The 14,212-nt window shown below is 50.6% G+C and overlaps 1 protein-coding gene across 2 annotated transcripts in view; it reads right to left on the reverse strand.

The window, feature by feature from the left end:
• Positions 1-360: 360 nt before the first annotated feature.
• The window catches only part of MKI67 (marker of proliferation Ki-67), a 28,253-nt gene continuing 14,401 nt past the window's right edge, over positions 361-14,212 (reverse strand). The window contains exons 9-15 of one of the 2 annotated variants that reach the window (XM_029932783.1): positions 13,549-13,867; positions 13,344-13,462; positions 13,074-13,239; positions 10,692-10,850; positions 4,434-9,751; positions 3,160-3,603; positions 361-1,667 (exon numbers count right to left, since the gene is read on the reverse strand). In XM_029932783.1, coding sequence (XP_029788643.1) covers positions 1,602-1,667; positions 3,160-3,603; positions 4,434-9,751; positions 10,692-10,850; positions 13,074-13,239; positions 13,344-13,462; positions 13,549-13,867 — 6,591 coding nt within the window. In that variant the 3' untranslated portion in view covers positions 361-1,601. Of the gene's footprint in view, positions 1,668-3,159; positions 3,604-4,433; positions 9,752-10,691; positions 10,851-13,073; positions 13,243-13,343; positions 13,463-13,548; positions 13,868-14,212 lie in introns of both variants that reach the window. The other variant, XM_029932782.1, reaches the window with a different exon arrangement.

A 14,212-nucleotide genomic window follows, 5' to 3' on the forward strand; every position in this document is an offset into this window, starting at 1 on the left:
TTACCACTAAATCTGAAGCATTGACAGAACAACTTAATCAGAGGAATCCTAGAATTTTACGTTTTCTTGTATTTTGCTACCTAAATGACACATTTATGACTCGCACCTTCAAATAAAGTGACTTTTTTTAAAACTGAAAAATAAAAAGCTGCTCTTCCTAAACTACTGTCTTTTCTCCTGCTCCCCAAACCCCATCCCTTCCTGGCCCGGTTCAACCATCACCGCTCTGCGGACCCTCCGGTGTCCCCACGCTGTCCTGCCTCCATGCGACCTTAGACACTGGTCAGAATGTTCTTACAGCGGCTGGACGGCAGAGGCAGCTACTGCCGGCCCAGAGACCCGCCAAGATCCACGCACTCGTTCAGCGAACAGTATTTATTATGTCAACTTGGCTCCATGCCAGACACAGGGACAGAAGGACAGACAGGGACACCGTAGGGGACAGCTCCCCTCTCTTGGGTCCCTTCGTCGCCACCACACGGCTAGGCCAGTGGGGCAGACGCAGACAGGTGCCTGGAGGGAAGGTGTGCTATGTTCTGACTCGGGGACACCGGAAGAGGAATGAGACCCGGTGGGACACAGGTGTCGAGGCCCAGCCGTCCGGGTTGAGGCCCCGGGGGCTCCGGCTCCCACAGACAGCCTGGGGATCACGGCCGCTCCTTGGGAGGGGAGTTGGTGCCGTTTTCTGACCGAGGCGGCCTGCGGGGCACTGAGGCAGCCGCAGGTGCGGTCTGGGGATACGCGGGCGGCGTAGACCCCGGAGAACGCTGGGAAAAGGTACAAGACAGGACAGACGCGCGAGAAGCTGGCAGGACTGTCACTGCTCGGAGACGCGGGTGGGGGGAGGGGTGGGGGGGGCACCCTGGCAACGGCCCTGAGACTCTGGGGTGGGTGCCTTCTCCGATGAGACAGTCCCGCGTGAGACAAATACTCTGCAAGTGACAAAGGCGAGCCCCCAGCAGTCCGTAAGTTCCGTGACCCCTACCACCTTGCGGGGGGGGGGGGGGCGGGAGCCACCAGCCTCTCCAGGTCACATTGCTATTCCCTCCAGGGCAGGGACACCCAGGAGAGGCCTGGCCCCTGCAGGCGGCCAAGAGCCATAGCGAGGGGGCCAAATGCGTCCCCCACTGTAAAGAAAGACCCACACACACCATTAATCTATTCTAACCTGCCCTCCCCCCAGTGTTCCCTGAGTGCTTGCCTGGCGCTGGGGACTCAGGGACAGACGCCCCTGCTTTCACATTCTGACGTGGGACACGGGCCCACATAAAGCATCTGTAGAGCAGTGCGGCCCCCGCTGGCCTAGCGGCCGGCAGGGACGCACGGGAGAAACTTCAGGGCCTCATTCCGCCAAATTAAAAGCCATTTCTAGGTCCCAAACCCCCCACCCGCCCCAACCCAAGTTTTACATTTTATCACGTTATGACCGCCACATGGCCTTTATGAACACGCCATCTGGAGATGGGACATTCTAAAGTTTCTTTCCTCAAACACTCGGATAGCATTATTTACAGAATTCCCTTTGAAATGTACCCAAACATCGTACTGAAACATATCACTGAATGAAATGCAGTACTTCCCCCCTCCCCCAAACTTCTTAGCTAAATATCTTCATTGTCCCGACGGCTTCTGGTCCTTATTTTCTTGATGCTCACATTGTCTTCATCCTGTTGGGAAAGAAAAATAGAACTCTTAAGTAATTGAAAAGAACAATTTTTTGTAACCAACTCCCCGCTGCAAAAACCCAAAGCCAGACTAGGTGTGGCACATGCCTTGGGTTCTAGGAGATTAATTTTAAGGTTGGAAATGAGTTTTTTAAGAGGCATCCCGTGAAAGTTGCCTTTGTCCTTTAAAATGTTTTTACTATTTGGTTTTCTAGATTTAATTTTTTGTGTGTGTTTTTTATTTATTTTTGATAGAGAGAGACAGTGCAAGCAGGGGAGGGGCAGAGAGAGAGGGAGACACAGAATCCGAAGCAGGCTCCAGGCTCTGAGCTAGCTGTCAGCACAGAGCCTGACGTGGGGCTTGAACCCACAAACCATGAGATCATGACCTGAGCTGAAGCCAGACGCTTAACCGACTGAGCCACCCAGGCACCCCTGGTTTTTAGATTTAAATAGGAAGAACTGTTAACCTATTTTTAAGTTCAGACATAATAAAAAAAGAAAGTAAACCTCCACACAAATACATACATTTTCACTAATTAAAAATAAGACTCAAGGGGGCTCAGCTGGTTAAGCGTCTGACTCTTGCTTTCGGCTCAGGTCATGATTTCACACTTGGTGAGATCGAGCCCCGTGTCAGGCTCTGTGCTGACAGCACGGAGCCTGCTTGAGATTCTCTCCCTCCCTCTCTCACGGCCCCTCCCTGCCTGCCCTCTCTCTCTCTCTCAAAATAAATGAATAAACTTAAAAAAAAACACTCAAAAAGGTGAATCAAATTTATGAACAGGAAGAGATGGTTTGGGCTTGTAACTCAGCTCTGTGTATGAAGTGCACAATTCCTCTTGAGCCGGTGTGACCTGGGGCCGCCTGCTGTGTGGGCTCTGGAAGGAGCCCAGGACGCCTCATCCCTCTGCATGGCAAGATAAAACAGGGCGATCTGCCTTTTCTGAGCCGGTCAGGTGTCCGCTCCTGCTTCACACTGTCCCCCAGCCCAACAGCCCTCGGAATAAGTGGGTTGTCATGTCAGAAGCAGACTCCACCAGTGACTATCAAGTGATCTTTATTTATTTATGTATTTTTAAAGTTTATTTATTTTGAGAGAGGAGGAGAGAGAATCCCAAGCAGGCTTCAAGCTGTCAGCGCGGAGCCCGATGCAGGGCTTGAACTCAGGAACCATGAGATCACGACCTGAGTCAAAATCAAGAGTAGGATGCTCAACTGACTGAGGAAGGAAGGAAGGGAGGGAGGGAGGGAGGGAGGGAGGGAGGAAGGAAGGAAGGAAGGAAGGAAGGAAGGAAGGAAGGAAGGAAGGAAGGAAGGAGAAAGAAAGAAAGAAAGAAAGAAAAAGAAGAAAGAAAGAAAGAAAGAAAAAGAAGAAAAAGAAAAAGAAGAAAGGAAGAAAGAAAGAAAGAAAGGAAGGAAGGAAGGAAAGAAGGAAGGAAGGAAGGAAGGAAGAAAGGAAGAAGGAAAGAAAGAAAACCACTGAACTACTTGCCTTTTTTATATTTCCGGCACACCTCTTGGCACTCCGAGTTACTTGCTGTTGAGATTCGCTCTCAGAAGCATTTCCTCCAGGAGGGACCCTGATTTTTCTGGATCTCAGTGACGGGAAGTCTGAACGTTGAGTTCTCTCCTCCCCCTGACTCCTCCCGTGGACAGCCACACCCTTCTGCCTCTGCTTCTCCTCTGCTCCATCAGGCAAGGGCATCTCCTTCGGTATTGCAGACCGCAGACACATTCTGCTTGCACGGACTCGGCCTTGAGATGCAGGGTTCTTGGCTCTGTCTCCGGGGCTTTGTGGCTTCGCCTCTTGGGAGGACGTCAGGGGCTTCCTGTCATTTCTCTTTGTCTCCACCTTCTCCGCAGCAGCTTCGACAGGCTCGGGTCGGTGCTCTTCGAGCTCGGGTTTCTTAGGCCGTCTAGAGCGCAGAGACATTCCCTGCAAATGTCAAGACATCCACAACACGCCAATCATGAGCAACACAGACCTCACAGTTCAACATGGGGGAAGAGACAATCACAGTGAGTGTCCAGAGAATGCATGTGAAAATCTCACATTTGTTTTCTTAAGGTGCCAGCAATCCCTTCGCTCCAGGGAGAAGCCCGCTCTACCGATAAACCGTGAATAAGGACTTCAGGCTCAATTTCCATCACAACATCCGAGGGTCGTGTATGGCAAATTTGATTACAAGGGGATTCTAGGGAAATGCTCCCTTTCCAGGCAGCAAATGAATTCTGAGCCTTTGGCAATCACTGCTCGAGCAGGACAGGAGGATTGCACTTTCTAGAACAGAATGTACAAAGTATGCTCCATGCAGGAGAAACTCGGCCTCACAACCCAACAGGTGGGTTGTCCTCAGGACACGGATCCCATGCAGATAGCTCTAACTGCGTAAAGACTGACCCTGATCCCCTGCATCTCCCTCCCCCTCGCCCGTGCTCCAGCTTATGGGTTCTGGAACAGCACAGGACCCAGCTCCTACCTTTCCGAGCTTTCCAGATGAGCATGACTCACTCAGTTCCTGAGAAACTCGTCAAAATTCGTAATAATTATTTTGACCTGTTATTTCCCCAAATTAAGTCTATTCTCTCTATAAATCCCCAAAGGATTCTTTAACTTGGTCTGCGGTTATTCACTGTGTTGAATGCAAACCCCTTTGGGAGAAGATATTCACATATAGATTCAAGCTATGAACAATTTATCCCAAATATAAGCCCCGGGCGGAAACACCATCCGAGGTGGCATAGTGACGGGACATCCGCCATCACCTGCTGCGGAGGGGTCGTCCTTCCTGTGTCTTGGCCCTTTCTTCTGGTTTCCCTCTTGCTGGTGGTCAGGTCCTCCCGGAGTTCCATCCTGTCTGCCACAATCCTTAGCTTTTCCTTCATGGGCTGGGGCCCGGGTGGGTCACATCCTTCGCTGGGGGCCCCCCTTCTTCTCTTCTGGGGTGGCTTCTTTTCTGCAGTGGCCTGTACAGGTGACACAGAGCGCAGCCTCTTTGTTCCTGCGTCACCTCCCTTGTTCCCTCGTTTCCTCTTGGGGGACAGGGAAATGCTGCTTTCACGTTGAGATTTTATAGGGTCTCCGAGGCCTGCCTGATCTTCTATGGGCTTTGCTCGAGGGGCCCTGAGGACTCTTGGTAAGGTTTCCACAGGTTTACCTCCCTCTGGTATCTGCTTTGGAGCTCCCTTGATGCCACCAGCATTGCCTCCCAGTTTCTTGGTGTGATCTGGCGTCGGGCCGGGCTTGTTGAAACTGGCCATGTCTTCCAGGGTTTGGGCCTTTTCCTTAGGTGCTCGTAGTCGATATTTCATGCCCATTACATTTTCTGTGGGGCCCAGTTTCTGCTTTGCAGTTCTATTAAACAATTTCGTGTCTTTATCTTCACCTGATTCCCTGAGTGAGTTTGTGGTTTCCTCTGGCATCTGCGTGGGCTTCCCGAGAGCTGAGGGCTCTTCTTCCAGGTCCACTTTCTGGGGACGGGTCCTGAGCTGCCTCCTTCTGTTTGTTGGCTTGTTGCCTGGTCCTGTTAGTGCAGATTTGCAGGATGCTTTGGTGACTGTGACATCAGTCATTGGTTTATCTGTGTGGTTTGGTGTTGGGATGAGCTCTTTGAGGCCAACCGGGTCTTCCAAGGACTGGACTGTTTTCTTGGATGTTCTTGGCCGCCTCTTGCTTCTAGTTACATTTCCTACAGGCTCCAGTTTCTCCTCTGTGGTTTCCTTGAACAATCTGATGTCTTCGTCACCATCAACTGGTTCTCTGTGTGAGTGTGTGTTTTCCTCTGGCATCTGGGTGGGCTTCCTGAGAGCTGAGGACACTTCCTCCAGGTCTACTTTCTGAAGAGGGGTCTTGAGACACCTCCTTCTGTTTGTTGGCTTGTTGCCTAGTCTTGTTAGTGGAGATTTGCAGGGTGCTTTAGTAGTTTGGTCACCAGTCATTGGCTTATCTGTGTGGTCTGGTGATTGGAAGAGCTCTCTGAGGCCAACCAGGTCTTCTAGAGACTGGACCTTTTTCTTGGGAGTTCTTGCTTGCCTCTTGCTTCCAGTTACATTTTCTGTAAGGTTCAGTTTCTGCTTTAGAGTTTCCTTAAACAATTTGATGTCTTCATCTTCACCTTCAGGTTCTCCTTGTGAGTGTGTGTTTTCCCCTAGTGTCTGGGTGGGCTTCCTGAGAGTCGAGGACTCTTCTTCCAGGTCCATTTTCTGGGGAGGGGTATGGAGACGCCTCTTTTTACTTGCTGGCCTGTTGACTGGATTTGCCAGTGGAGATTTGCAAGGTGTTTTGGTGGTTTGGTCACCAGTCATTGGTGTATCTGTGTGGTCTGGTGATTGGAAGAGCTCTCTGAGTCCAGCCAGGTCTTCTAGAGAATGGACCTTTTCCCTGGGTGTTCTTGGCCGCCTCCCGCTTCCAGTTACATTTGCTGCAGGGTCTAGTTTCTGCTTTGGAGTTTCCTTAAACAATTTGATGTCTTCATCTTTACCTACAGGTTCTCCGTGTGAGTGTGGGCTTCTTCCTGGGGTCTGGGTGGGCTTCCTAAGAGCCAAGGATTTTTCCTCCAGGTCCACTTTCTGGGGAGGGGTTTTGAGATGCCTCTTTTTACTTGTCATGTTGACTGGCTCTGCCAGTGGAGATTTGCAGGATACTCTGGTGGTGTGGTCACCAGTCACTGAGTCTGGAGTTTTGAAGAGCTCTTTGAGACCCACCAGATCTTCTAGGGACTGAACCTTTCTCTTGGGTGTTCTTGGTTGCCTCTTGCTTCCACTTACATTTCCCTCAGGTTTCAGTTTCTGCTTTAGGGTTTCCTTGAGCAATCTGATGCTTTCATCACCACCTACTGGTTCCCTGTGTTCGTGTGGGCTTTCTGCTGGCATCAGGGTGGACTTCGTGACAGCTGAAAGCTCTTTCTCTACAGCGACTTCCCCCAGAGATACCTTGAGCCATGTCTCCGTGTGGGTTGGTGGGTTGACTATTTGTGCTCGTGGGGATTTGCAAGGCAGTATTGCAGTTTTGAAAACAGCTGTTGTTTTCTTGGTTTGCTCTGGGGTCTGGAAGAGCTCTTTAAAACCGACCATGTCTTCCAGGTATTGCACCTTTTCTTTAACTTTTCTGAGCCTCTTCTTGCTTGCAGTTACATTTTCTGCAGGGTCCAGTTTCTGCTCTGGAATTTTCTTAAACATTTCAATGTCTTCATCTTCACCTACAGGTTCTCTGTGTGAGTGTTTGTTTTCCCCTGGCATCTGGGTGGGCTTCCTGAGAGTTGAGGACTCTTCTTCCAGGTCTACTTTCTGGGGAGGGGTCTCAAGATGCCTCTTTCGACTCGCTGGCGTGTTGACTGGTTTTGCCAGTGGAGATTTGCAAGGTGTTTTGGTGGTTTGGTCACCAGTCATTGGTGTATCTGTGTGGGTTGGTGATTGGAAGAGCTCTCTGAGTCCAGCCAGGTCTTCTAGAGAATGGACCTTTTCCTTGGGTGTTCTTGGCTGCCTCTTGCTTCCAGTTACATTTGCTGCAGGGTCTAGTTTCTGCTTTGGAGTTTCCTTAGACAATTTGATGTCTTCATCTTCACCTACAGGTTGTCTATGTGAGTGTGGGCTTTCTCCTGGCGTCGGGGTGGGCTTCCTGAGAGCCAAGGGCTTTTCCTCCAGGTCCACTTTCTGGGGAGGGGTTTTGAGATGCCTCTTTTTACTTGTCATGTTGACTGGCTCTGCCAGTGGAGACTTGCAGGATACTCTGGTGGTGTGGTCACCAGTCACTGAGTCTGGGGTTTTGAAGAGCTCTTTGAGACCCGCCAGATCTTCTAGGGACTGGACTTTTCTCTTGGGTGTTCTTGGCCGCCTCCCGCTTCCAGTTATATTTTCTGCAGGGTCCAGTTTCTGCTTCGGGGTTTCCTTGAGCAATCTGATGCCTTCATTACCACCTACTGGTTCTCTGTGTTCATGTGGGCTTTCTGCTGGCATCAGGGTGGACTCTGTGAGAGCCAAGGACTCTTCCTCTAGGTTCACTTTCTGGGGAGGGGTCTTACTCAGCCTCCTTCGACTGGTGGGCATGTTGACTAGTTTTGCTAGTGGAGATTTGCAGGGTGCTTTGGTGGTTTTATCATCAGTCATTAGTTTATCTGTGTGGTCTGGAGTTTGGAAGAGCTCTCTGAGTCTGGCCAGGTCTTCTAGAGACTGGACACTTTTCCTGGGTGTTCTTTGCTTCCTCTTGCTTCCAGTTACTACAGGGTCCAGCTTCTGCTCTGGGGTTTTATTAAACAATTTGATGTCTTCGTCTTTGTCACCACCTCCTAGTTCTCCATGTGAGTGTTGGCTTTCCACTGATGTCTGAGTGGACTTCCTGAGAGCTGAGGACTCTTCCGCCAGGTCCACTTTCTGAGGTGTCTTGAACCGCCTGTTTCTATTTGTTGGTGTGCTGACTGGCTCTGCTAGTGGAGATTTGCAGGGTACTTTGGTGGTTTGGTCTCCAGTCACCGGGTCCGGGGTTTGGAAGACCTCTTTGAGACCAAGCATGTCTGGTAGGGACTGGACATTTCTCTTGGGTGTTCCTGGCTGCCTCTTGCTTCCAGTTACATTTTCTGCAGGTTTTTGCTCCAGAGTTTTGTTAAGCAATTTAACGTCTTTATCACCACCTCCTGATTCTGTGTGTGAGTGTGGTCTTTCCCCTGGCACCCGGGTGGGCTTCCTGAGAGCTGAGGACTCTTCCTCCAGGTCCGCTTTTTCGGGCGGGGTCTCGAGCCACCTCTTTTGACTCACTGGTGGGTTGCCTGGTCCTGTTAGTGGAGACTTACGGAGAACTTTGGTGGTTTGGTCACCAGTCATTGGTTTATCTGTGTGGGTTGGTGTTTGGAAGGGCTCTCCGAGTCCAGCCAGGTCTTCTAACGACTGGACCTTTCCCTTGGGTGTTCTTGGCTGCCTCTTGCTTCCAGTTACATTTGCTGCAGGGTCCAGCTTCTGCTTTGGAGTTTCCTTAAACAATCTGATGTCTTCATCTTCACTTACAGGTTCTCTGTGTGAGTGTGGGATTCCTCCTGGTGTCTGGGTGGGCTTCCTGAGAGCTGAGGGCTCTTCCTCCAGGTCCGCTTTCTGGGGAGGGGTCTTGAGCTGCCGCTTTCGACTTGCTGGCGTCTTGCCTGGTCCCATTAGCGGAGATTTGCAGAATACTTTTGTGGTTTGGTCACCAGTCACTGGTTTATCTGTGTGGTTTGGTGTTTGGAAGAGCTCTCTGAGTCCAGCTAGGTCTTCTAAGGACTGCATGTTATTTTTAGGTGTTCTTGGCCACCTCTTGCTTCCAGGTACATTTTCCGCAGGGCTCAGTTTCTGCTCTGGCGTTCTGTTACACAACAGAATGTCTTCATCACCACTTCCTGGTTTTCCATGTGAGTATGGGCTTTCCTTTGGCACCTGGGTGGGCTTCCTGAGAGCCGCGGGCTCCTCCTCCAGGTCTGCTTTCTGGGGAGCGGCCTTGAGCTGTGCGCTCATCCTGGTTGGCATGCCAACTAGTTCTGACTTTGAAGATTTCTGGCGCTTTTCCGTGGTTTGGTTCTCAGCATCCTTTGGTCTCTGCGCATGAATGGGAGTGCGGAGGAGACCTTGGATGCTCCCCAGGTCTTCCCTGGGTTCTGTATCCTGCAATCTCTTGAGGGGAGTCAGGTCTGTGACCGGTTCCTGTTTCTGCTCTGCATATCTTCTCGATCTCCTCATAGCCATGACCGCTTCAGACGTTGCCCCGGATTCAGTATCTTGCTCCTGTGTGCCAGCACAGCCCTCCTGTTCCTTCACTGCTGCTTCTAGGTTCTGTCCTTGTCGCGGGGACTTTGTCAGACGTCGTTCTGAAGCATTCTCCACAGTGTCCCCTTGAGCTTCTTCATCCTTGAGCCCCGCACCCAGCATCTGTGTGCTCCTGAGCCCCAAAGACCTTCGAAGCCTGTTCGCACTCAATGCCGCCTTCGGAGCCTCTGCCTCAGATCCCGGAGTTTTCTCGATGTTCACATTTGCTCTGATACTCTGTCGTCTGAGGACCGGGCTCACGAGGCTTTGATCAAAGGGTTCTTGTGGTGCAGTCTGAATCACAGAGAATTCATTCTCTCCTACAGGAAATAAAAACATGCATGAGAAATAATTCTGTTCTCTGTGTTGCACAATTTGGTGTTTTATCCTTATGAAACATTGTGTAAGAGCCAATAATTCAGCCGCCTGTCCACCTGGGCTAAGCATATGAGGCTACTTATGTGGCCATAAACCTGTCTTACCTGTGAGCCATGCGCACTTAAGAATATTGCTATCTAGTGATATACAGAGGGGTCACACTTAGGAAGGGATGAGGATCCGCAGAGACCAGATAAAAGAAAAGAACTTCCTTAGAAGGGTCTCCTGAAGGTTAGCGCACCGTGTCTCAGTCACCTGAACAGACATTCCTTCCTTCAGACATGAGAAGCACACAGCCGTCTCCCCTGTGGAGACACTAATGCAATAACGTTACTACGTTGGCGTCTCTCCTGCATGGGAAACATCTACTGTCCAGCATAGGATGTACCATCCATGCCAGGCACTGGGTAGCCAGCACTCGGTGCAACAGCAAGTCAGACTCGTTTCTCCCATCTTGGGCTCACCCTGGGGCACAGGCCTTCCAGAAGGTCTGCAGCACTAACTGCAATGTGCACATTCTCTTTCTCTTGGGTTATTTGGAGTAATTTTGAGTTTGAGTATTTATGTAACTATGATGAGAGGTCATTCTACTTCTCTGCTCGCCAACCCCTTTAACGGAAGAAAGCAGAAGTGTGCACAGGGAGCTTCAATTACAAAAGGAGCACTCTTCTTCATGTAGCTTGATAAACACGAGCATTAGTTCAACTGCTAATAGGGATTTCCCCTACAAACAGCACAGAGAAGTTGGAAATGGTATTTTTTCAGGACTCTCTGTTATAGACAAATAATACTGTACCTCATGCAAATAAAAAATAATAATAACACTATCTACAATTCCTACCCAAAACATTAAAGTGCTAGGAGAATAAAGAGTAAACCAACCACAATTTTCGGACATGCATAGCAGAGGTTTTTCTCCTGAATCAGGTACTTGAAACTCTTTCTTGAAAACGTCCTCTGAGTTTGAAAAAGCGCTGGGACACAGGCTCATTGTCTGTGGCTTCACTTTCGCTGCCGGGGTCTGGAACATTTCAGTTAACCCTGTTACACGAGAACATGGGGAAAGCAATGAACACACTGCTCATACCCGCGAGCAACCACACTGGTCCCCACAGACCCTAGAGGACGTGGCCGAGGGAACAGTGAATCAGTGCCAAGTTCACGGGAGAGAGGGTCATATACTAATAATGAACTCATCTTGGGGTGCCGGGGGGCTCAGCTGATTAAGTGTCTGACTTCAGCTCAAGTCATGATCTCATGGTTCGTGAGTTCTGGGTTTGAGCCCCGCATTGAGGTCACAGCTGTCCACGCAGAGTCTGCTTCAGATCCTCTGCCCTCCTTTCTTTCTGCCCCTCCCCTGCTCATACTCTCTGTCAAACAGAAAGATTTTTAAAATATAACAAAGTCCTTTTGAAGAAGCGCAATGAGAAAGTTGTGACCGCATCTCCTCTTCTTTGCATATCCTCTTGGTGAGAAAATCAAATAAAGGAAGTTGACATTTCAGTCTTGCACCGTGGCCCCAGTTCTGACCACTAGCTGGGAGACAGGCCACTCCTGGTGCCTCTGGGCCAGACTTCCAGAAACCCAGTGCCCTCACACTGCCTTGAAAAGCCCTAGGTGATGTGGACCTGGGTTTTATATGCAAATACAACCTCCCTAGTAATAATAATAATAAAATACTGCCCATCGATAGTATTGTCAAGTAGTAATATCACCATGTTTTCATTTTAACACCAAAAAGCAGTATTCACATAATCTCAGAAGGAAAGTCTATAAATGGAAGATTTATCTTTCCGAAACACTCACATTCTCATTCTGCCAGCGATGGACCAAAGTGCCCTCTCGGTCTGGCATCCGTTTGCAAACTGTCTTTGGGAAGCCTGTTCCGGAGGCCCTCAAACCGCCATTTCCTGTGAAAGTCTCCTCCTGCTGCTGCTACTCAGGCCCCCCCTGAACCCCAGCGTCTAGGCTTCAGCACAGACTGAGGTTTTGTCTTGAGAGTTACCACACTAAGTGGTGGAAATTGTGGGCCTCTCTAGGGAGGGGTCTGAAAGGAAGGTTGGGAAAGTCCACTGTCCTGGGTACTGAGGATTTGAATTTCTATGAATTTTATCTTAAAAGTATGTTTGAGGATTGGTTTTTAATGCTTTATAACGTAAGTATATTAGGACATTCACACATGAACATAATCTACAATCTATGTGCATGTGACTGCATTTCGGGTGGTACGTACTCGAAATGTTTTTCTCCTTGAGCTTGCTGTCAAAACAGGCTACAACTGTTCTGCATTTTTATGGTATGTTCTTTTTAAAAAGCTAAATGTATATTTTTTCATGTTATATTTTTTTTGAGAGACAGAGAACATTTGGGGGAGGGGCAGACAGAGAGGGAGACACAGGATCTGAAGCAGCTCCAGGCTCTGAGCTGTCAGCACAGAGCCTGACACAGGGCTCGAACTCACAAACTGTGAGATCATGACCGGAGCCAAAGCCAGACTCTTAACCTACAGCCACCCAGGTGCCCCCAGAACTACATGTACTGATCCTACTCTGACAGCATTCAGAGGGGACCTTATCTGGGTTATACAGAGGAGTACACCTATTCCTCTGTGAAACGTGCCAGGAAATAAAAAAAGACTCCATCTAATGGGAGGTGGAATCACGTTTCCCTCCCTCCAAAAGTGCTAAAGGCAGAAAGCCCCGGGCAAACATGGGGCCTGGACTCCCTGCTCTGGGCTCCTGCCTTGGTGCTGATCTAGGACCACCATGGGGAGTCCCATCCCACCTATACTGAGAACGGAAACACTGGCTCAATGACTAAGGCTTCTGGGAAGCCCTTTCACAGGCTTTTGTTTCAAGAAGCAGTTAAGCTTCATGGAAGGGAAGCAGAAAAATACTGCTCAGCTTTGGGGGAATCGACTGGTATAGACGCAGGGAAAGGGCAATCCTAAAAGGGAGCAGGCTCTCTTCACCATAAAGGGGACTCCAGTTCTTTTCACCAATCCGCAATCCGAGGTAAGGATGTGCGTTTACCACTCACACCTGCTCCGTGCAGGACTCGTGACGACGGTCCCCCAGGCAGTCGAGGGCCTGCTCTCGTTCCCCAGCCCAGTGAGCTCCTCGCTGAGCCAGCAGGACCCCCGGAGCTGACACGACTGGTGATCCTTCCGTCTGCGCCCGGCGATGCGGACCTACAGCACCCCTCCCCCTCCTCACATGCAGGGCGGCCAAAGGGCTGTGGTTTCTAACCTCGCAGCGCCTTTACCTGAAAGATCTTCACTGAAGTCCATCTTTTTGTGGCTGACAAAGTTGGGCATTCTGTAGGGCCGAGCAGGCACGTTTACTTTTTCGAGGTGAGCTTTCCCTATTATTATGGTACACGGAGAGTTGGCGTGGCCTGTGCTAAACTGACTGGGAACGCTGCTAACAGGCTTCTGGAAAAAACAGATGCAATAAGACGAAGACAACGTCAGAGTGCAGACCCCCAGCCAACGCGATCTGACGCCGCCGTGCGCACCCGAGGGGCTGGTCCTACCTTCGGAGTGTTGGCTTTCCTCGGCCTTCTGCTCAGCGGTCTCTGCGGGCCGTGTTTAACCGCTTTAGCCTGGGTCTGTTTGGCACCGAGTTTGACTACGTCTGCCCACGACTTTGCCACTGTCAGAAGGAAAAAGTACTGAAACGTCTCCAAAGCCCCCGAGCGAGAAAACGGACCTTCAGACGCCTGTGGGGGCAACACTCACCGATTAGGTTGGCTTCCGAGGCGCCGCTCCTCCTCTTGGAGAAAATCATCTGCAGGATCTCGTGCTGGCTCCGGTCCACCGAGCTCCTCTTGGACAGCGAGCCGCCGCTCCTCCTGCCTCCCCTCCTAGGAGCATCCGCCGGCCGGGGAGTCCTGCCGCCGCTGGAGGCCGAGGGCTTGGCTGACCTGCGGTGCGGGTCCCTGGCGCCCGGGGGGGTTCCGGCCGGAGGGCGGGCTGGAGACCCCGCCAACGGTGGCGGCGCGGTCCCTTCCGCACGGAGTCCGGAGGAATCTTCTCTTCCCGATGGTTGAGGGCATTCCTGACGAGATGCAAATGTGCATAAGAAACCTTACCACCGACAGAGCGTCTTTGTGGCGGATGTGAAAACCCTGCTGCGTTCAGAATTTTAGCTCTTTATATCTGGAAGCGCCAAAACATTTCAACCATTGCCAGTCAGGTGGAAGGTAGAGATGGGGAGTCTGTGTCTCCTCATTTAAGAGACAACGGAAGGGGCGCCTGGGTGGCTCAGTCGCTTAAGCATCCAGCTTGGGCTCAGGTCATAATCTCACAGTTCATGGGTTCAAGCCCCGTATCGGGCTCTGTGCTGACAGCTCAGAGCCAGGAGCCTGCTTCAGATTCTGTGTCTCCTTCTCTGCCTGACCCT

This window comes from Suricata suricatta, chromosome 2 (assembly GCF_006229205.1).
Source record: "Suricata suricatta isolate VVHF042 chromosome 2, meerkat_22Aug2017_6uvM2_HiC, whole genome shotgun sequence".
In the NCBI taxonomy this organism is placed as follows: domain Eukaryota; kingdom Metazoa; phylum Chordata; class Mammalia; order Carnivora; family Herpestidae; genus Suricata; species Suricata suricatta.